This window comes from Epinephelus fuscoguttatus, linkage group LG23 (assembly GCF_011397635.1).
Source record: "Epinephelus fuscoguttatus linkage group LG23, E.fuscoguttatus.final_Chr_v1".
Taxonomy (NCBI): domain Eukaryota; kingdom Metazoa; phylum Chordata; class Actinopteri; order Perciformes; family Serranidae; genus Epinephelus; species Epinephelus fuscoguttatus.
The window spans coordinates 5,178,564-5,200,665 of record NC_064774.1 but is presented as its reverse complement, the minus strand read 5'-3'; the positions used below and the strand labels follow the sequence as shown (position 1 = coordinate 5,200,665).

At 42.8% G+C, this 22,102-nt stretch overlaps 1 protein-coding gene across 1 annotated transcript in view; it reads left to right on the top strand.

Annotated features, from left to right (window-relative positions):
* Positions 1-21,873, top strand: part of corin (corin, serine peptidase) — a 34,860-nt gene extending 12,987 nt beyond the window's left edge. Inside the window, exons 4-23 of the mRNA XM_049568400.1 lie at positions 1,111-1,222; positions 1,420-1,524; positions 2,203-2,447; positions 2,553-2,666; positions 6,102-6,209; positions 7,620-7,742; positions 7,829-7,942; positions 9,662-9,893; positions 9,976-10,118; positions 10,250-10,357; positions 10,497-10,610; positions 10,700-10,810; positions 10,923-11,046; positions 11,165-11,293; positions 12,152-12,201; positions 14,327-14,513; positions 14,613-14,775; positions 14,887-14,995; positions 15,877-16,010; positions 17,213-21,873. Of these exons, the coding sequence (XP_049424357.1) occupies positions 1,111-1,222; positions 1,420-1,524; positions 2,203-2,447; positions 2,553-2,666; positions 6,102-6,209; positions 7,620-7,742; positions 7,829-7,942; positions 9,662-9,893; positions 9,976-10,118; positions 10,250-10,357; positions 10,497-10,610; positions 10,700-10,810; positions 10,923-11,046; positions 11,165-11,293; positions 12,152-12,201; positions 14,327-14,513; positions 14,613-14,775; positions 14,887-14,995; positions 15,877-16,010; positions 17,213-17,395 (2,708 nt within the window). The 3' untranslated portion in view covers positions 17,396-21,873. The remainder of the gene's footprint in view (positions 1-1,110; positions 1,223-1,419; positions 1,525-2,202; positions 2,448-2,552; positions 2,667-6,101; positions 6,210-7,619; positions 7,743-7,828; positions 7,943-9,661; positions 9,894-9,975; positions 10,119-10,249; positions 10,358-10,496; positions 10,611-10,699; positions 10,811-10,922; positions 11,047-11,164; positions 11,294-12,151; positions 12,202-14,326; positions 14,514-14,612; positions 14,776-14,886; positions 14,996-15,876; positions 16,011-17,212) is intronic.
* Positions 21,874-22,102: the final 229 nt, after the last annotated feature.

Sequence of the window (22,102 nt, the reverse complement as noted above, 5' to 3'; positions counted from 1 at the left end):
TGCTTGTGATATCAAATTCAGGTTTTTTTTTACTGATACATCAGCAGCATTTCCAGCCACAATGTTGGCTCCAGTACTGTGTTTTCAACGAGACAATTGTGACATTTCCAGCGGCGTTGGTGGCACCAAAACCAGGTCTTTTGTAGCGCAACACCGCAACTGTGGTTGCAATTCCAGCAGCGATTGTGACACAAGACCAAGTGTTTTTTTAGCAAAACATTGGGGCATTTCCAGCATCATTAATGACACCAAAACTGGGTGTTATTCAGGGAGACATCAGCACCATTTCCAGCCATGATGACGGCACTAAAACTGCATTTTTAGCGAACAATCAGCAGCATGTCCAGCGATGTTAGTGACACCAAAGTGGGTCTTATAGCGAGACATTGGCATAATTCTGTTGGTGATTGTGGCACCAAAATCAGTGTTTCTTAGTGAGACATCAGGGAATTTCCAGCAGTGATTGTCGCACAAAGCCAAGTGGTGTTAGCGAGACACTGGGGCATTTTTAGCCATGATTATGAGATTAAATCCAGGAATTTATTACTAAGACATCAGCAGCATTTCCTGTGGTGATTGTTGCAACAAAACTGGGTGTTTTTCAGCATAGGCAATTGTGACTAAAACCAAGTGATTTGTAGCATAACATCACTGCATTTCTAGCAGCAACTATGGCACCAAAACCTGTGTAGTTTTTTTTTTTTTACCAAAACATTAGAGCATTTCCAGCTGTGAATGTTGCACCAAAACCTTATGTTTTTTAGGGATATCATTTCCAGCAGCATTTGTGGCTAAAAAACAGGGTATTTTTAAAACATGATCTATTTCTAACCATAACCGAGGTTTCACCATATCCGCTACATGAAATCTACAAATGTGACATATCTGTGGTTCGTACGTCAACATTTATTCTGGTGATTGAGTTGGCTGATCTGTTGAGTCAGAAACTGAATGTGCAGTGAGAGAACTGAGAGGAGATTTGAGCAGAAATAGTTTAGTCTCTGCTACACGTTACTGTTTAAATCAATGTGCGTTCCTAATAAACTGGACACTCAGCCTTTCAGGGACGCTCGTTTAATACTGAACACTTTATATCCTCTCTGTCTCCAGGTAGCTGTCAGCTGATCGTGGAGCCTCAGTGTCACATGTTGCCGTACAACCAAACATGGCTGTCCTCCTCGGTTGCCGTGGTGAAGAGTTCAGAGGTCGACATGTTGCTAAGGTAACCACATCCAAAAACACAAAGCCTCTCTTCACATCTTTGAAACCGGTGACTTTCTCACCTGAAACACATCTGCATATTGATGACACAGTTTGTCTGAAGTGTCCTGATGAAACAGGCGGAGCGAGGACGCCTCAGGACACCTGGACTGAACTTGTGTGGACGTGAGTCGTCCTCTGACTGATGATGTGTTTCAGGTTCTTCAGCTACCTCAGCAGACTGTCCTGCTACAGACACATCATGCTCTTCGGCTGCTCGCTGGCGCTGCCCGAGTGTATCGCCGCTGACGGGACGCACAACAGGTAACACAGAAATACCTGAGAAAACAGACCCACTGACTCACAGCCAATCAGCTCGTTGTGCTGACCTCAGCATGTGTTGCTAACAGCGTACGGCCAAAAGTTTCCAGGAGGAACCTGAGCCCGTGAACTTTGGTTCCACGTGAGGTGTATCTGTGTATACTGTATGCAGCGCGCTGTGACCCCGTTACCATGACAACGACCCTGAATAAATGTGACCTGATGTTACTGATGAAGAGGATCCTTAACGCTCGTCTTCCTCAGTCACATGACCCTCCTCATGATGTTTGTATCACACTGTTCAACTTAATCATTGTAAACAAACAAGGTTTGTGACGACGTCTGGTGACAGGTGGAGAATCATACAACACACACACACATACACACACACACACACATACACACACACACACACACACTGACAAGAACAAACCTGTTGCTCCACATGAATCTCAGCTGTTCAGACTGTAACTGGAACAGCAAGTGTGTGTGTGTGTTTGAATTTCAGAGTGCGTAAGGATGTTATTCTTGGAGTACACACACACACGCGCGCACATGTGTTCGGTGTCAGCGGCTTCAACTCTGAACGACCTCTGACAGGAGGATTATGGGTATTAGTGTTTTATTGCTGCTACTGAGACGTGCGTGCGTGCGTGCGTGTGTGTGTGTGTGTGCGTGCAGACGGGTCGTGCTGCCCTGCGCGTCGTTCTGTGAGGCAGCGAGGGAAGGCTGCGAGCCCGTCCTCCAGATGTTCAACGCCTCCTGGCCCGACTTCCTGCGCTGCTCACAGTTCAGCAACGTCACCTTTGCTTCGTCGCCACCATCAACGCCATCTTTGCCATCCTTCCCATCATCATCGCCCATGGCAACAGCAGTCCCCGCCCCCCCCGCCTGTTACACGCCGAGACAGATCAAAGGGAAACCCTGTGAGTAAAAACACACACACACACACGTTTTAATGTTTTAAACTCCACACTGATCTGATGGTTTGATGACATCACTGCTCCACCCTCTCTGTGATTGGTCGACAGCTGTGTGCGGCGGGAAGGACCACTTCCTGTGTGCGACAGGGATTTGCATCCCACAAAAACTGGTGTGTAACGGGTACAACGACTGTGACGACTGGAGCGACGAAACACACTGCGGTGAGACACACACACACATTCATGTTTACATCAGATGTGGGGTCCATAGTGTTGTGGTCACTTGTGAGAACACACACACACACACACACACACTGTATTGTGATCTGTACAAATAGCAGGGGAAGTCTTCAGCCCGTTGTCGTGGTGATGTGTGTGCAGGTGATTGATTGGACGACAGTGGTGGAAGTTCCGGAGCTGTTTGTGACAGAGAGGTGGTCGTCGTGGCGATATACGGAGGCTATAGGCTGAGACCACTGGAATGTAACGACAGAGAGAGTTTTCTCTTTGTCTGTGTATGTCTGCCGACCTCTCTCTGACCTCTGAGGATGTTTACGGCCGTGAAGACCGAACACAAGAACGAGAGAGGGAACAAAGAGTTAAAATAAAAGAAGCTCCAAAGGAGGAAGAGATGACAGGAGATAAAAAGAGGAACAGAGAGAAGGGAAAGACGTATTAAGGCAGAAACACAAAACAAAAACTTAATGAGAAGAAAAAGGTGAAATAAGAAACGAAACTTGAGGAAGAGATGAAAACTGACGACCAGTGTTGGGCTTCTTACACATTATTAGCACTGTAGTCAACCACAGAAAATCTTGGTCGACTAAAGTCGCACATAATCTTCAACTAATCGATAAGTCGTGGGAGAAAAACTAATCTGCACGTTATTTTTACTTCTGTGGTGGTATGTCTGTGTCACTCTGCAGTTACACCTCCAAAACACTAGACGGCGGTGGAGGACTGTGTTAAGTGCTGTAAAGTTTAGTTCAAATCAAACTTTATTTATATAGTTGATTCAAAACACACATTAAACACACATTACACACACATTAAACACACATTACACACACATTAAACACACATCAAACACACATTAAACACACAGTAAACTCACATTAAACACACATCAAACACATCAAACACACATTAAACACACATTAAACATGGCTTCATAGAGACAGTTTCAAACACAAATCAGCTTCACTATAACTCGCAGCATTCACAGACAAACACTTGTCTTTATCTGGACACATTTTCCCCACAAATACAACATGCTAATGTTATTAGCACAAGCCTATGGCATTTTACATTGTATAAATTAGCCTAGCAGCTAGCGATCTTTTCCTCTGCTCATATAAAACCAGGAACAACAGCAACATGTAACAAAGGTAACGGCACATAATTTGGCTCCATTACAACTCATAACATTCACTGACAAAACAACTGTCTGATACTAAACATGTTTTCATAACAAATGCAACATGCTAACATTATTAGCGCCAGCCTATGGCAGTTTACATTGTATAAATTAGCCTAGCAGCTAGCAGAGATTTCCTCTGCTCATATGAAGCCAGGATAAATCACACACAAGACTGAAAATGCTATTTTAGTGGAGGCTTTATTGTCTTCACAATTTATTGCTTCTTATCTGTGAAATTAAAGTAAATCAAAGCTTTGTTTCCACTGAGGGAAATGGTTTCAGCTTACAGAGACAGACAGGAGGTCTGCGTCACTGTGACGCTGAGTGTGAGGGTAGGCGAGTTCAACTTTCTGTCAACAACAACCCATTTTCACAGGTAACTTAGCCTGTCCCCCTGCCGCAGGAAATAATGGATTAATCCTGGAAAGCTGTTGATGTAGCACTTTTCTCCTTATGAAAGTAACACGGCGATTATTCGACTAATGAGAATTTGGTTGGACGAGAGCATAGCGACCAAATAATCAACTAGTCGACCAGGAGACTACAGCCCTACTTGTTATTCTTTCCAAAAATAATAATATTACTTTACTTATTACTCTCTGCCAACGGTAATTCACTAGACTACTAGTTATATTACTTTTCCATTACATCCCATAAAGAAATTCAGATGTTTCTCCGTGTGAATGTCAGGGCAACTGCCAGGAAATGTAAATTCAGCCAGTGCAGAGCTACAGCTGATCTCTGCAGCCGAGGAGGGCTCACCTTTGGTGGGGTGTATTTCCTGGAGCTTCATGTTGTTGTGCTGTAGGTCGTGGTAGCTGAAGTGTTTCAGATGCATTTTTCACAGTGAAAAGAGTTTTAGTCTGACGACCTGCAGCAACAGTGTTCTTGTCATCTTTATTTCCACAAAATCAATGTCATGGAAATTTTTGCAGTGACTAAGGTAAAAAGTTTGTGTCCTCCAAACTGTCTGCACATTGAGACCATTAAAATGAGTCAGCAGATGATATTTCATGTCAGTTGTGATGTGATAACAAAGTCATGTTTTAATAAGTTTTTTGGGGGAATTGTAATCTCATTACTGAAATGTAATCATTAATTTGTTACACTACTTGTTACTGGAACTGGAACCAACGCCAATAGTAACGTGTTACTGCCCAATACTGCCGACAACATGAGAAAGACACAAAATTCGTTCAGCAGAAAAAATGTGTGACGGTTCAGACAAAATTTGAGAGAAAAACAAGTAAATGACAGAAAATAAAATGACAGAAGAAGAAAAATATGAGCGTCAGACTTTAACCAAAAGAAATAAAATGAGACAAAAGCAAAAGACAAAATGAGGAGATATTTGAAAAATAAAAATGAGAAAGAAAAAACAGACAAATTAGAGAATTTTAAAAAAAAGAACAGAAATTTGGACAAAGACAAAAACTAAACGAGAACAAAAGATGCAAAACGAGAAAGACTCAAAGAAAGAAACCTTGTTGGAGACGTCCCGACTTTCAGATGACCGGTGCAGATCTAATGCAGAACTGAACCTGTCCTGTGACAGCACCACGTTCAAAGTCACTGAGCTCTTTCTGTTCCACTCTACAGTCTCCATGTTCCTCTGTGGAGCCCTCACAGCTGTGTGCTGGATTTGACACACCTGTTAGCGGTGGGTGTGGCTGAAACACCTGACCTCTGTGACAGGGGTGTGCCATATCATATTGTTTGCGACAACACTGCTATTATTTTATTTTATCTTTTGAAGATGTTTTATTGTAGTGCAGCTAGAGAGTGACAGGAAAGAGGGAGAGAGAATGGAGACGACACACAGCACAGGGCTGCACGTTGGAATCGAACCTGGGCCGCTGCAAACGACTACATGGGGCGGACACTCAACTCGCTGAGCTAGAGGCTGCCCTGATAACGCTGTAATTTTTAGTATCATGATACTCGCAGCATTTCTACTCTTTGAAACATTGACGTCACACTGTTACCCACGGCAACAGCAAGCACGGCTGAAAGTGAAATGATGATGGACTCTGCGGTGGTTCCAAAAAGAGGAGGAGCTTCAGTAGTGTGAAATAAACTGTGGCGTCCGCTCAGAGGGAACTCAGTCAGCGGCTCCTCCAGCAGAAACAAAAACAATTTGGCATATCGTCAGGAATATTGTCAAAAACACCCCGATGTTATTTTAGGGTCATATCGCCCACCTGAACTCAGTCATCAGTCTGACTGTCTCTCTGCAGTGTGCACAGATGGAGAGTTTCGGTGCAGCACCGGTCGGTGTCTGTCGCCCGCTCTGGTGTGTGATGGCTACGACGACTGTGGAGACCTGAGCGACGAACTCAGCTGTGGTGAGAACACACACACACACACACACACACACACACACACAGTAACACACACAGTCAGTGACGCAGTGTGGCAGCTCAGGATCAACTGAGCGAGGGAATCCACCACCTGTCCATCTGCCAACACACACACACACACACACACACACACAGTATCATGTTGTGTCTGTCAGCTGTTAATCTGCTCTAAACGAGGGGGCTTTTATTTTGGTGAACAGCGACCTTAAAGTTTGAGATTCTCTGAAAGCATTTATTTTAATGAGTTTGTTTCTTGTTGCAACTTGAAATTATTTTAATTTTAAAATAAATTATTGGTTATATTTTGATACTGAAGTTTAACAGAAGCACGTGCTCATGGCGGTCACTTCCTGTCAGCGTTACAGATCAGAAGCACAGAGAGTCGTTGACTAGAGATGATACGCCGTCTCATGGCGGTCACTTCCTGTCAGCGTTACAGATCAGAAGCACAGAGAGTCGTTGACTAGAGATGATACGCCGTCTCAGTTACACTTTGTGACCAGCGTCCAGTTTGAACAGTGACGAAAACTATGATGATACGCCGTCAACAATCTTCCTGTCAACGTTACAGATCAGAAGCACAGAGAGTCGTTGACTAGAGATTGGTGGCTGCCGTTTTCATGGCGGTCACTTCCTGTCAACGTTACAGATCAGAAGCACAGAGAGTCGTTGACTAGAGATGATACGCCGTCTCATGGCGGTCACTTCCTGTCAGCGTTACAGATCAGAAGCACAGAGAGTCGTTGACTAGAGATGATACGCCGTCTCATGGCGGTCACTTCCTGTCAGCGTTACAGATCAGAAGTACAGAGAGTCGTTGACTAGAGATGACACGCCGTCTCATGGTGGTCACTTCCTGTCGACGTTTGACAATAGTCGTTTGTTCTAAACTTGTCTTGTCATGAATCTTTGGTCTGAACTGGACTTTTACACGGAGCAGAACTGACTCCATGTTTTGCATTTGGACATTTGGACACTATAATGTGGACATTAAAGGGAAGCTGTGTTTAATTTACTCAAACAAATAACCGAGGAAATCAAAATTCATTTGTTTCTTCTTGGATAAGCTTGACTGTTAGCAGACAGCTCCCAGATGTAGCTTACGTCGCTCTGAGATGTTTCCAGTGTTTTTTAACAGCAGCTAAAGATTTCTTGTGATAAACAACATAAAAAGATGACGGGTAACAGGTGACTATTTGTTCAAAGAAACGGAGCTGAAGCTTCTCTTTGTTTGTCAATCAAACATCAAGAGAATAAAGCTGTGCTGACAAACACAGCTGAGTCACTCTGATGATTCATGGTGCTGAAATTCACTGCTTTGTCCCCAATGACTGTTTTTTTAATTGTTTTTATACTGACTAGTTTCAAATATAACTCTGATGTGTTTGTGTGCAGCCTGTAAGAGTCAGGGTCTGCTGGAGTGCAGGAACGGTCACTGTATTCCTTCTGCGTTTCGTTGTGACGGAGAGGACGACTGTAAAGACGGCAGCGATGAGGAGCAGTGCAGCAGAGAGCAGAGTGAGACATCTGTCTGTGTAACACCCGTCTCACATCTCTTCATCCGTCGTCATCTCTGGTTCTTATTATTTCTGTGTGTGTTCCAGCTCAGGGTGTGTGTCCTCCTGGTCAGCCCAGCTGTATTTCCACTTCCTGTCCATCAGTGTGCGGCGTGGGCGGCGCTGCCTGCGACCCCCGAACCAACAACAACAACAACTGCAGTGAGTCCTCACTCTGCATGATCCAGAACACATCCTCACTACGACAGATAAACCTGAATATAACACATCAGAAACTGTAGTGCTGCACTCTGTACTTACATATTAATCACTGCGGGTGAAGAATACTCAGAGCTTTCATTAAGTTCTGTACTTAAAGGTTCTGTACGTCTCTTTTCTACGTGTATCTTAAAGTTTTTTATAACCTCTGAGCAAACAGGTTATAACGTAACTTAAAACTGAGGCCCTCCCTGACTTTCTCAGTCGTCTCAAGCAGCCTGTGGACTGACTTCACTTAGTGCCCTGTAGCAAGTCAAGTTAAGCCGGAGCAAGACTGAGTGCCCAAGCGCTGGGGTCTTATCTTGAACCCTGCTGTCGACTGCCTCAAGGCCCTACTGTAGCAGCAAACTTTCTGTTGCTACCCTTACACAGACTAAACCTGCTGTGAACCCGGGGCTGGGCTTTACACCAGCTGAATTTGAGTTGCTAAAGGGGCTAAGGTCAGAGCTGCCATCTGCTCTGGTGTCCAAGCGGTGGGGAATAAGGCTGAAGCTCTGCAGGCTGTGTTAGCTAGAAAACTCATTTGTTAACTGATGAACAGTGAATCCATCAATTTCATATCCAAATCATAATTCCAGTTCCCCCCAGTACCAAATAGAAACCCTAATGTTAGGACACGCTGACGTGTGAAAGATATTGTGGTTTCAGCTGGCTTACGTTATATAACTTTAGGTTGCTTGATAATGTAGACAAACTGCTAGTTAGCTAGCAAACGCAGCAAAATACCATTGTGAGTGATAAACATCGTAACAACAACAAGGCTGAATTAGCTAGCTTGCCATGTGAGAATTACTCAATCAGCTAATGTTTCGAAGCAGCCGACACCAGCTCAATACAGCGTAGCTTAGTTTCAGCTAGCTGGCTAACTTAGCTTACATGCTTACTGCCATTATCACTAGCAAGATTCTGTCTGAGTGTATATGTCAGCTAGCTAGCTTGCCAAATTACTTCTTCAGCTAAAGTGATCCATGATCCTAACTTATGTTTTGTTATGAAAACAGTGTTGATGTAACAACAATAAATAAATGATGAAAGGGTACAAAGCCCTTCCTGTTAGCCAAAAGCGATAAAGGGACGGCTAGCGAGCTAACGTGACCTGAGATAAAGTTGACCAGATAGGTCCCTTTTTTATTTTATTTTTTTTATTATTATTATTCACCACAAGACACGGAGCAAAAATATTATACAAAACAAGAACATAGAGACATTAGGATATTAAAGACGAAAGTAAATAACTACAATTATTTTTTTTAAAAAGAGTTAAAAAAAAGAAGGAATGAAACATATACCATCCCGACGTACTCTGATACACATAGTACATTTTGTACTTTTTAAATAAGTAAAATTTTGAATGACCTTTACTTGTAATGGTGTATATTCATAATGTGGTATTTATACTTTCCCCTCAGAAGTTTAACATCTCCGCACTTCTTCCACCACTGAATACTACAGTTTAACAGTCATTTTTCTTTTTCTGTGTGTGAGTTTTTAGTGCATGAGTCTTCTCAGGTAAAGTACAGGTACCTCAAACACCAGTAAATCACCACAGCTGAGTGTCAAGGTCAAGTTTATATAGTGTGACAGTGTATGACTGTGACTGAGTGGAGAATGTCTCCCCCCGGTGGTGGCAGCTGGTACTAACTGTGCCTCTGTGTGTGTCAGCCCGCTGTGAGCCCATCAGCCTGGAGCTGTGTATGAACCTGCCCTACAACCTGACCAGCTACCCCAACTACCTGGGCCACCTGTCCCAGAGGGAGAGCTCCGTGTCCTGGGAGTCCTCTCTGTTCCCCGCCCTGGTTCAGACCGGCTGCTACCAGTACCTCATGTTCTACGCCTGCACGCTGCTGGTCCCCAAGTGTGACCCGGTCAGTCTGCAGAGGGTCCCGCCCTGCAGGTTAGTTAATCCATCACCAGGTCACCCTGCAGAGGGTCCCGCCCTGTTACTTTATTTTTTTAAACATCTCTCGTCCTCGCAGGTCTCTGTGTCGTAATGCGAAGGAGAAGTGTGAGTCTGTGCTCGGCATTGTGGGATTGCAGTGGCCTGAGGACTCTGACTGTAGTCAGTTTCCAGAGGAAGGAGGGAACACAACCTGTCTGCTGCCAGAGGACGGAGTCGACGGTACTGTCTGTCCGTCTGTCCTGATATTGAGGCTGAACTGTTTCTGCTCCTGAAAAAAAACAACAACATAATAATTGTGTCAATTTCTTGTTTCCTTGTTTGTTGTCTCTGGTGTGTTGCCATGGCAACAGAGTGCTCCCCCAGCCACTTCAAGTGTCGATCAGGTCGCTGCGTCCTGGCAACCAAACGCTGTGACGGACACCTGGACTGTGACGACCACAGCGACGAGGACAACTGTGGTGAGACACGCAAACATTTCAAAACAAGAGTCCCCCTGAATGCTGCAACACTTCCTGTTGGCTTGTGTTGTCTCAACAAGTTTTACCGTACACGTCCACATGACTCAGGTTGGTGCTGATGATGTCACCTCTCTGTCAGGCTGTTCTGAGCGCGCTCTGTGGGAGTGTCCCGGCAGTAAGGTGTGTATTAAAGCCAGTATGATCTGTGATGGCTTCCCAGACTGCCCCCTTCTGGTGGACGAGGCGAACTGCTGTGAGTGGACACACTGCTTGTATTACTGGTGTTATTATAATCTGAACACATGATCGTGTCATTAATAACATGTCTGACTGTGTCCTCAGCGGTGTGCAGAGACAACGAGCTGTCCTGTAACAACCATCAGTGTGTTCATCGGACTCTGTGGTGCGACGGAAAGAAACACTGCTCAGACAGCTCGGACGAGTGGAACTGTGGTACGACGGTGGTAGAGAATCCTCTGTATTTATCACATGCATATATACCGATCAGGCTCTGTATTGATCAGTGTAGCTGATCAGGTCTTGTACTGATCCGTCCTCTCTGCAGTGTCTCTGTCCGATCGGTCGGGGTCTGTACTGACGGTGTTCAGGACGGCAGCAGAGTATCAGGTCTGCGCAGACGAGTGGAACCACGAGCTGAGCAAACTGACCTGCAACCAGCTGGGACTAGGGTAAGGTTAGTAACACACACACACACACACACACACACACACACACACACACACACACGCACACACACACAATCTAATGGTGTGACAGATGACCTACAGTGTGCATGTTCCTCTGCAGAGTTCCCTCCTCTGTTTCCATGGTAACCGACCACCCTGGAGTCCCGGGCCGCCGGCGTTGGTTGCACGTCCATCCTGAGTGGAGCCAGAGGAACGGATCAGCTCTGCAGGCCCGCCTGGAGAAGAGAAGGTAACGGTTCAGCCTGTGAGAGCTGTCAATCAAACACAAACAGCCGGACCGCACTCCACCCTCACAGGACCTCGCTCCGCCTTCACAGGACCACGCTCCGCCCTCACAGGACCTCGCTCCGCCCTCACAGGACCGCGCTCCGCCCTCACAGGACCGCGCTCTGCCCTCACAGGACCGCGCTCCGCCCTCACAGGACCGTGCTCCGCCCTCAGGTCGACTCCGGTTCAGCTGAATACTTCAGACACCACGTAACAATTTTCCGTTCTCGGAGCGGGGCCGGTCATCAGGAGCGCTGTTGGAATATATGCTCCCTTCACTTATTCATTGCTCCGCAGTCTCGGAGCGCCGAGCGTTCTCTGGCACAAACGGAGCAGCAGAATGTCGCGCACAGTGAAAATGAAACTTCACAGTTCGTCGCGCTGCATCTGACAGTTTGTTTTCACTGCCTCTGCAGCAGCTGCTCCTCTCATCCATCGGTCTGATTAGTTTATCGTCCCTGTGACTCTACAAACTGCGTTAAAGTGATCTCATGAAGAGTTCCACCTGTGCTGCGTTCACAGATCCACAAAACCATCTGAGTTTACAGAGAGGACACAGAAACACAGCTGGTGCCTCAGCTGTCAGTTCTTATCTGTTTAAACTTTATGTTCATGTGAGATCATATGGTAACCATGGTAACATTAAAACGTGACTGAAACAAGCACACAGTAACTTCACACACCATAAACCTCCACTAGAACCATATAGGAACCAGATACAAACACCTGGGACCTCAGCTGTCTGCTTTTTAACTCTGAAACTCTGTCACTTGCCAGCTGCTGTAATCTGATTACTATTGTCTGTCTGTCTGTCTTGCAGTCATGCGTGTCATTCCAGGAGGAGAGTATCCGTGCTGTGCACCAGAGAAGGTAAAACTTTATTTTCCTTTGAATCACAACAGTAAAACTTCCTGTTTAAAGTCACTGTGTGAAGATTTGTTTTATATCTGAGCATCTTTTTAACTCATCTGACGTCGAGCTGCAACGAACCATAATTCTCATAATCGCTGAATCTTCTGATTGTTTTACAGATTAATTATTTGGCCTTTGTAACATCAGGACACAATTTCCTGGAGCACAAAACAAAACAAGACATTTGATTTCATGCCAGATGTTTTATGGCTGCTCTGGATGTTGTTGTTTACAGTTTTAGCTTCTAATGAAGTTTTCAAAGTTCTGTCAACATATCTGATGATGTCATCACCTTAAAAACAAAAAGAATCCCTGAACAAAACCCTCAGCTTGAATACAGGGTCTCATCTGATGCAATGAATCAGCTTTCTTTAGTGAATAGATGTACCTTATGGTGCTGTTAGACTCCCTCGTTACTACTTTCGCAACAAACATAAACTGAGGCAGAATATTTCATCAGATCAAACCTGTTGTGAGTTTGGAAATGACTTTTGGACTTAACAGCACTCACTTTGGATCACATGAGATGTGAAGAGTCCTACGCAGCCGCCACTGGAATTTAATTCTACAAACAGTACGATACTAAAGCCTCCTGCAGACTGTGAGATCTATCAATCTTAAAAGTTTAGTGCAGCTACGCTGTGTGACGTGGAGCCAATAAAATCTGATGTAAACAGACTGTATGATGCACAACATACTGAGTGCACAAGGATGCTTCACCCGTTATTACTTCTGCAACTGTGAAGCACAAGATAGAGTGTCACATTAATAAAATGAATAAATTGTCAGATAAATGTTGATAAAATTTCAGAAAAATATTTTTAAAGACCAAAAAAAATTGTTGATAAAATATCTGAAAAAATGTTGATACATGTCTGAAAAAAATGCTAATAAAATGTCCAAAAAAAGTTGAAAAGTGTCGGAAAAATATTTAAAAAAAAAAAAAATAATTAAAAAAAAAAGTCAAAAAAAAAGTTCGAAAAATATCAGGAAAAATGTTGATAAAATGTCCAACAAACATTATTAAATAGTTAGAAAAAATGTTAAAAAAAAATGTTAATGAAATGTCCAATAAAATGTCAAAAAGTCTGAAAAAAAAGCTTTAAAAATGTCAAAAAAAAAGTTTAAAAAATGTCAGAAAAATGTTGATTAAATAAAATTCCCCCAAAAAGATGATAAAATGTCCAAAAAACATTATTAAATTGTTCGAAAAAATGTTAAAAAAAAAAGGTTAATGAAATGTCCAATAAAATTACAAAAAAAAAAATTACAGAAAAATATTAAATTTTTCAGAAAAAGAAAAAAAGCTTTAAAAATGTTTAAAAAAAAACTAAAAAAATGTCCAAAAAAACAAAGTTTGAAAAATGTCAGGAAAAAAATAAATAAACACCTCCCCCCCCCCCCCCCCAAAAAAAGATAAAATGTCCAAAAAATATTATTAAATTGTTTGAAAAAAATGTGGAAAAAAATGTCATGAAATGTCAAAAAAATTATTAAATTATCTGTTATCTTATCTGTGCAGAAATACCAGCTTTAAACAAAATGAATAGACATGCAAAAAACAACAGCTGTACAGCATTAAAATGATGATTCAGAATGTGACTGTGTGTAAAATGAGGCTCTGAAGCTTCAAACTCTTCAGTGCAGCTGCACTGCAACCCATTAATTTTACTTTAATGTTGGAACAACAAATGTATAATTTTCTGAAAAAAATTATACAAATAGTTGCTGGATAATTTTCTGTTGATCAACTAATCAATTTATGGACTAACGGCTGCTGTAATGTGATGAAACTGAGAGGACAGAAACAGTTTGTTTGTTTGTTTTTCTGTAATTCCTGATGCGACCACTAGATGGAGCCAAACATGCTGCGAGGCATTTATGATATCTCTGATACTAACGATGAGAAATAGAGTGACGTTGTTGTCATGACAACTCATGTCATGGTTTATTACAGCATTAATTCATTACTTATTAATAGTTAACAATGTCACAAAGTTTGTACTAATCAATGTATGATAAACATTAAAGGAGTGGTGGTCGACTGAGACTCCGTCTGTCTGTCTGTCTGTCTGTCTGTCAGAGTGTGGTCTGCGCCCGGCAGTGAGCATCCACCCCCACAGGAAGAAGAGGATTCTGGGAGGACGTGTGTCCCGACGGGGGGCGTGGCCATGGCAGTGCTCGCTGCAGAGCGGTCAGAGCGGTCACGTCTGCGGCTGCGTCCTCATCGCGCGGAGGTGGGCTCTGACCGTCGCTCACTGCTTTGAGGGGTGAGACAGGTCACAGGAAGGGAGACGGGGGGTCGTCACAGTGTGTTAACGAGCTGTTAATATGGTACGTGTGTGTGTGTGTGTGTGTGTGCGCACCAGGAGGGAGAGTGCGGACCTGTGGAAGGTGGTGCTGGGTCTGAATAACCTGGATCACCCAGGTGTCCACAGTCAGAGCCGCGGCGTGCGCTCCATCATCGTACACCCGCGCTACAACCGGGCGGTGGTCGACTATGACATCAGCGTGGTGCAGCTGGACTCAGAGGTCAGAGACAGACACACTGAGTATTGATTATCAGTATTGACAAGTTACACATGTGGTGTCTGAGTGTTTCTGGTTTTGAAACAACCATCGTGTGTGTGTGTGTGTTTTCAGATCGAGGAGACGCCGTTCGTCAGACCGGTGTGTCTGCCTGAGCCCGCCCAACTTCCTTCTCCTGACTCCTACTGTTACATCACAGGCTGGGGTCACATGGGCAACAGGAGTGAGTGTGCACACACGCACACACACACATTTGGCACAAACATCCACTATGAGTCAAGGATGAACTTTATAGTTTGTTGTGGTCAAAGGTCAAGGTCACTGTGACCTCACGGTTGTCTCATTCTCATGAGCATGATATCTCAAGAACACCACGAGGGAATATTTTTCTTATTTGGCACAAATGTCCACTTGGTCTCAAGAACAAACTAATCAGATTTTGGTGTCAGAGGTCACTGTGACCTTATAAAGCCTTTCAACAATTCAACACTAAAATGATCAGATTTGACACAGCTGTCTGAAGACTCTCCACGTTGAATGTCCGCAGCAGCTGGGGACTTGTACCAGTTGTGCGCACGTGGTTCTGTTCATACTGTAACTGAGGGTCCATGTTGGTCTGATGTTCCACACATGCATCTCGCAATCTGAACTCCAGCACAGTCCGACACAGTCTTTGTGCTCCTTTAAAGACGAATTCTATAAACGTGGGTCACAGCAGATCTTACTTCAAAACAAACACCCATTTCTTCTTCTTGGTAAACAGCTGGAGGTGTGTAGGCCACCTCCTGGACCAGAGCATGTGCAGTTTATGCGCTCGCTAATCGCACAGTCCGATCAGTAACAAAAACTGGACTGTACGCAGATGTTGACGTAGGGGTCATAGGTGGATGACGACATATATGTCACTCAGACCAAAGTGAACCCTCGCAGACACACAGGAAGTATGAAGCAGCTTTGTAGGATAAAACCATGACTTGATGAAATTTAACATCCAAAGGGTCAAAGGTCAACTTCACTAACATCATAATGTTACACAGTTATGTCAGGCAGTGTGAGGCCAAAGTTTTTAACTGTGTGTGTGTGTGTGTGTGTGTGTGTGCGCAGTGCCTTTCAAGCTGCAGGAAGGAGAGGTTCGGATCATCTCGCTGTCTCAGTGTCAGTCCTACTTCGACATGAAGACCATCACTCCCAGGATGCTTTGCGCCGGTTACGACGCTGGAACAGTCGACTCGTGCATGGTAACGTCTGCACTGACAGTCGGTCCACTTCATGAACAGAGAAATGTGCCTCTGCTGAACGTGTTCAGACATGTTTCATGTCCTCTAACTCACTCACAGTCAGACTTATTCCGTTTCAAGTTGTTTCATTCTCAGGAAGAAATACTTTTCCTCCCTCGCTTGGTCAATGATAGATCGATAGAGTTCTTTGATCATCCCACAGGGAAATTTTGCTGTGACTAAGAAAGATAATGAATTTTTATTTTTTTATTTTTTATTTTTTTTGATGGTTCAGACTTTTGAAACCTTTTGCATCACTTTTCAATGTCAAGTTTTGGTAGGCAACAATGACGGGATGTAGGCACAGATGATGGTACTTTGGTGATGACCATAGGACCTAGATGACAATGACGGGTGATAGGTGAAGATAACAAGATGTAGGCATTGATGACTGAACCAAGGGGACGACGGGAGATAGGATGATGATGATGATGACAGGGCGTAGGCAAGATAATGGTACCTAGGCAACAACAACAAGACACAGGCAAAGATGGCAGGACCTGGGTGATGACGACCAGACCTGACGGACCCAATGAAGACAATGAAAGGACATAAGCAAAGATGACATAATGCTGTTTTCAATAAATCAATTATTTATTGAGGTTATTATAATGAAAACAAAGCCATCTTAGACTCTGGGATATTATGGAGCCATTACTCACAATTGTCTGACATTTATAGAGAAAAGGATTTAAGTACCTGCATATCCATTTAAAAACATTGATGACTGTGAGAACTTTCCAGCTGGTGTCTCATTCTTGTGAACGCCATATCTCAAAAATGCCATGAGGGAACTTCCTCAAATTTGGCACAAACGTTCACTTCGAGTCAAGTATGAACTCATTAGATACTGGTGGTCAAAGGTCAACGTCACTGTGACCTTGTCTGTCTCACGCTTGTGGACAAGATATCCCAGGTGTAATACCTTGAGTGAATTTCTTTAAATTTGGCACAAACGTCCACCTGGACTTGACAATGAACTGAAAAGAATTTGGTGGTCAAAGGTCACTGTGACCTCACAAAATACGTTTTTCGCCATAAGTCAAGAATTTGTATGCCAGTTATGACAAAATTTGACACTAATCTTGGGTGTCAAACCTTCCACCACTGGCATATTTACAGTTTGTGTGTGTGTGTGTGTGTGTGTGTGTGTGTGTGTTCAGGGTGACAGCGGCGGCCCGTTGGTGTGCGAGGAGCACAGTGGTCGCTGGACGTTGTTTGGCCTGACGTCGTGGGGCAGCGTGTGCTTCAGTAAAGTGCTCGGACCCGGAGTGTACAGCAACGTGACGCACTTCACTCCCTGGATCCAACAACAGATCTACATCCACACGTACCTGACCGACTGACACTCACTCACACACACCTTCAGTTCCTCTACCTGTGCCTATATCTATACTGATAGCCTTCAGATGCTACCTGCTGGATGAGCAGTAGTATAAACTAGTATTACAGATGCTAACGAGTTAGCTAGTAGAGCTATTGTTGTCAATGAGTAAACTACACATTCATGAACACTCAGAACTTAATACTTATTATTTTTACTACTCCACGGTGTTTAGTTTCTAATGAACAACGACACACCACCACGAGTTTAACCACTGCTGAATACTTAACGTTGGAATTTAAGTGTCTATGTATTTGTAACGCCAAAATATTTTACTTTAAAAACCATCTGAGTTTTTGTGGTTTGAATTCCACCCCTGTAGATTTTAGGTTAATGTCAAAGCTTCATTCTAAGGTTTCAGATAACAAAAAAATATATATTGAAATTCAATTAGTCAATTTTGCATCAAAAATTTGAGTCAAAAAAATAAAGTTGCTCAAATTTAATTTCTGATCATGAAAACATCAAAACATCGAGAAAAGATTGAATTCACACCTCATAAATCAGAAAAAAGTTTACACTGTAAAATATTTCACTGCCTTCAATATCAGGGTCCTTTCACACCTCGTTTGGTCGGACTTACTGACTGTTCACTTTGATCCAAACTAAAATCACAGGTGTAAAACTTACCTGGACGAACAGCCGAACCTTGGTCTGATGAAAGAAGTGGTCTCGGCTGAATCGGTTCGGTTCGTTCGTAGTGTGAAAGCATTTTTTGGATGGTTCAGACAGTTGGACCCTTTTGCATCACTTTTCAATGTAAAGTTTTGGTAGGCTCAGTTCACATAGGTGGTAACAACGGGACATAGGTGAAGATAACTGCACCTAGGGGACAACGCCAGGATGTAGGCACAGGCGACGGGACCTAGGTGACGACAACAGGTGGTAGGTAAAGAAAACAAGATGTGGACAACAATGACGGTACCTAGGGGACACAATGGGAGGTAGGTAACTAGGGCAGGGCGTAGGCAAAGATAATGGTACCTCGGCAACAAAAACAAGACATAGGCAAAGACGGCAGGACCTGGGGTGCGGCGATGGGACCTAGGTCACAGCGACAAGATGTAGGCAAAGATGAAAGGATCTAGGCGACAATGACATTAAGCAGGCAAAGGCAACGTGATGTAGGTGACGATGATGTGACACAGGCAAAGATAATGAGATGTAGGCAAACATAATCACACCTACGTGACAATGAGGATAAGACTTAGGTGACAATGATGGGACAGAGGCGACGATGACTGGACCTAGGCGACAACGACTTGACGTTGGTGAAGACAAGAGGATGTAGGCGAAGACAACGACACCTAATAGACAACGACAGGACATAGGTGAGGATAATGGCACCTAGGCAACAAAGACATGACGTGGACAAAGACGACATGACATAGATGAAGACGTCAGGATGTAGGCAATGATGATGGCACCTAGGTGACAGGACATATGTGATGTGGAGATCTTCAGTGCACTCGCATCATTGCAACATGAACCCAAAACTAACCGGGTCAAACGTACACAGTGTCACAAAAACAAGAACCTTGTTTCAGACTTCCAGGTGTGAAAAGGCCCTCAGCGTTCAGTGGTGGTTAAACTTCACAGTTTGGTGTTCCTTATGAAATTTAAATGATCACAACCTTTCTTTGCCTCCATAAACACGTTACCTGTTTGTACTTTACCTGTAGCTTAGTGGCAGCAGCAACTCAGAGGAATTAAACTTTGACCCTGACAGGGATATTTCATTATTATATGATCAGATTATTGTTGCATTAATACAAAGTGAACTGAGCTCATTGTTGGGTTTCTGTGCGTTAGATGTAAAAACACACTTTATTTCCACAACATCATCCGATCGTCTGCTTTGAGTGTTTTAATTATCATAAAAATCACAACGTTCAGATGCTCAGTGCTGAATTTCTAAAAGCTGCTATCTAAAACAGACCAGTTGAGCACTCAACTTCCCACAATGCTTCACTCTATAGTGCCTGTACTTAAACTTAGCGATAAAAAAAGACAAAAAAAAAACCTTGTTACCTGTACAATGTCGTACTGTACGTGTGTGTGAGACGGAGAGAGAGGATTTTTTTTTTTTTTTTTTTTTTGCTTCTAAACACACCGGCAACTTATTTGGGCAACTTTGACGGACAACATTTATCAGCGTGATTCACGCAGCATTTTTATCCTAATGTGAAACAACACAAAAAACAAAGCAGTCCCACAAAATTTGTTTTTGTCTTGTGCTGTTACGTCTTACGTTACAAGATATTATAAAAAAGTCTCTCGTATCAGGACTTCAGGGGCTCCGTACAAAAAATGTCACGTTTTAAAACTCAGTCATAAATGTTGGATTTAATCTTTAAGCCTATGAACTGAAATATTCTTTTCTTACATGGGGTCAGAATTAAGTGCAAAATAAAAACTAAAACCAGGTTGTGACATGTAACTATAGCATAATGCTAACGTAGATAACAGATTAGTGTTGAATCATGATGTTAACAGCGAGATATCGGCTTCGGCTTAAACAAACCAATTTGCTCAAATTGTGTAGTTTTAAAAGAAACCCTTTTAGCTAGCTAGCTCACAGACTTGCTAACACAAATGATTAACTGCCACATTAGCGCTAGCTAGATTGTGAAGCACAAATGTAGCATATTTCCAATAGAGATCAATAATTAGTTTTCATAATGTTAGCAGTGAGGTACATCAGCTTTTGCTACGTATTTGTGAGCCAAGTTGATCCAGTTGTGTTTTAACTAGCTAGAGATTACAGCTGAAGCTAACTAAAGCTGAACGTAACTAGGAGATGTTAGGCATAAATAAAGTGTTAGCTAACTGCTAAAGTTAGCTTAAGGTATGAGTCAGTCTTCAGCCTCTACAGAGTTTAGTTTCTCAACAGACGTCTATCGTAAGTCAAAAATTATTAATTTATAAGTAAATTTTCCTCCCAAAATGTTGTTATCAGTCGTTCAGATTTATATTTCTCTTTCAGTGACATTTCTTTACTTTGGATTGTCGTTGGCACAGTATGGCTGATTAAATAGTCATGACAACCATGTGTATTGAAGCATACTCATAATGTTTTTGTCCAGAGCCAGGCAGGTGTTATGGAGGAAAAAATAGTTTGCACAATAAATATACAGATGAAATAACAGACCGAACGTTACAGATAGTTTTTAAGAAAATACTCTTTAATGTGTGTGTGTGGAATGTCAACACAATGTTGTTTTACAGAAGTCTCTCCATGTATCTTTATCTAAAAAGAAATGAATTGAATCTTTGAACAGAAATTATTAATAAGAGGGCATGAATTTGCCTTTTTCCCATCATGCTTTGTAAATTACTGATTATGGCCCTGCGCTGGTGATAGCGGTGGCCGGAGGCTTTATGTGGCCCCATTACGTCCCATTCTTGTGAACATGATATCTCAAGAATGCCTTAAAATTTGGCACACATCTCCGCTTGGACTCAACGATAAAATGAATAGATTTTGGTGGCTGCAGGCTAAAGGTCAAGGTCACTGTAACCCCATCCATCCCATTCTCGTGAATGCGATATATCTCAAGGATACCTAGCGGGAATTTCCTCAAATATGGCACAAACGTCCACTTGGACTCAAGGATAGATTTTGGTAGCCAAAGATCAAGCTCAGTGTGACCTTGCGTCTCTTATTCTCGTAAATGCTATATCTCAAGAAAACCTTGAGCAAATTTCTTTATATTTTGGCACAAACGTCGACTTGGGCTCAGAAATCATTGTTGAGAGTCATGACTCCTGACACCTGCCAGGCTTTGTAGGTTCGTAAAAACTGCAGAGTCGAGGAGCTCTTGAATTTTGTTTCATGGGTTTTAATCTGAACATTTTTACATGAATTTAATTTAAGAGGTAAAAAAGATTTAAATATTTGTTGTGTCACAATTTTGGGGACAACTTGTATCAAAACCAGGAGAAGAGTTGCCCAACAGATTGCCCGGTGTACCCTCCATGCTGACGTCTAACCGATATCCAGAACATTCCAAGTGGTTGTTGTTGTTGTTGTTGTTGTTTTGTGTGTTTGGTTTTTTAAGAGTATTTTTCTACAGCTTTTTGTAAGTCATGCTTAAACACAGGGCTGTTGGTGTGTGTATGTGTATGTGTGTGTGTGTGTGTGTGTGTGTGTGTGAGTGTGTGACTGTGTGTGTGTGTGTGTGTGTGTGTACATACAATCATGTGTATGTACAGACTGTGTGACTGTATGTGATTTGGCTCGTGTGCGTTTTTATGTCACTTCCTGATTTAGCTGTTGAGACTTTGTTACCATGATGATGATGATGATGATGATGATGATGAAGAGTGTTATTGTTTAATGATTTAAATGCTTTATGAACAGACTGTAGCCTCTACTGTTTTGTGTAAACCGTGAATATTTGGTTTGTATCACCTTGTATGGCACCAATAAAACTATACACACACTCTGTCACTGTGTGTGTGTGTGTGTGTGTGACTCACAGCCTGTGTGCAGACCTGTCATCCATCACATTCAGTCTGTTTCCACTTCCTCTGGTCCAGGAATAAGGATGAATGATGGAGATATTTAGAGTCTGTAATGTTTTTATTAGACTGAAGTTCAGACAGGAATCAAACCGTCAGCCATTTTATAATATGTGTTACAGAGACATTATGTTTTCAGGTTGTC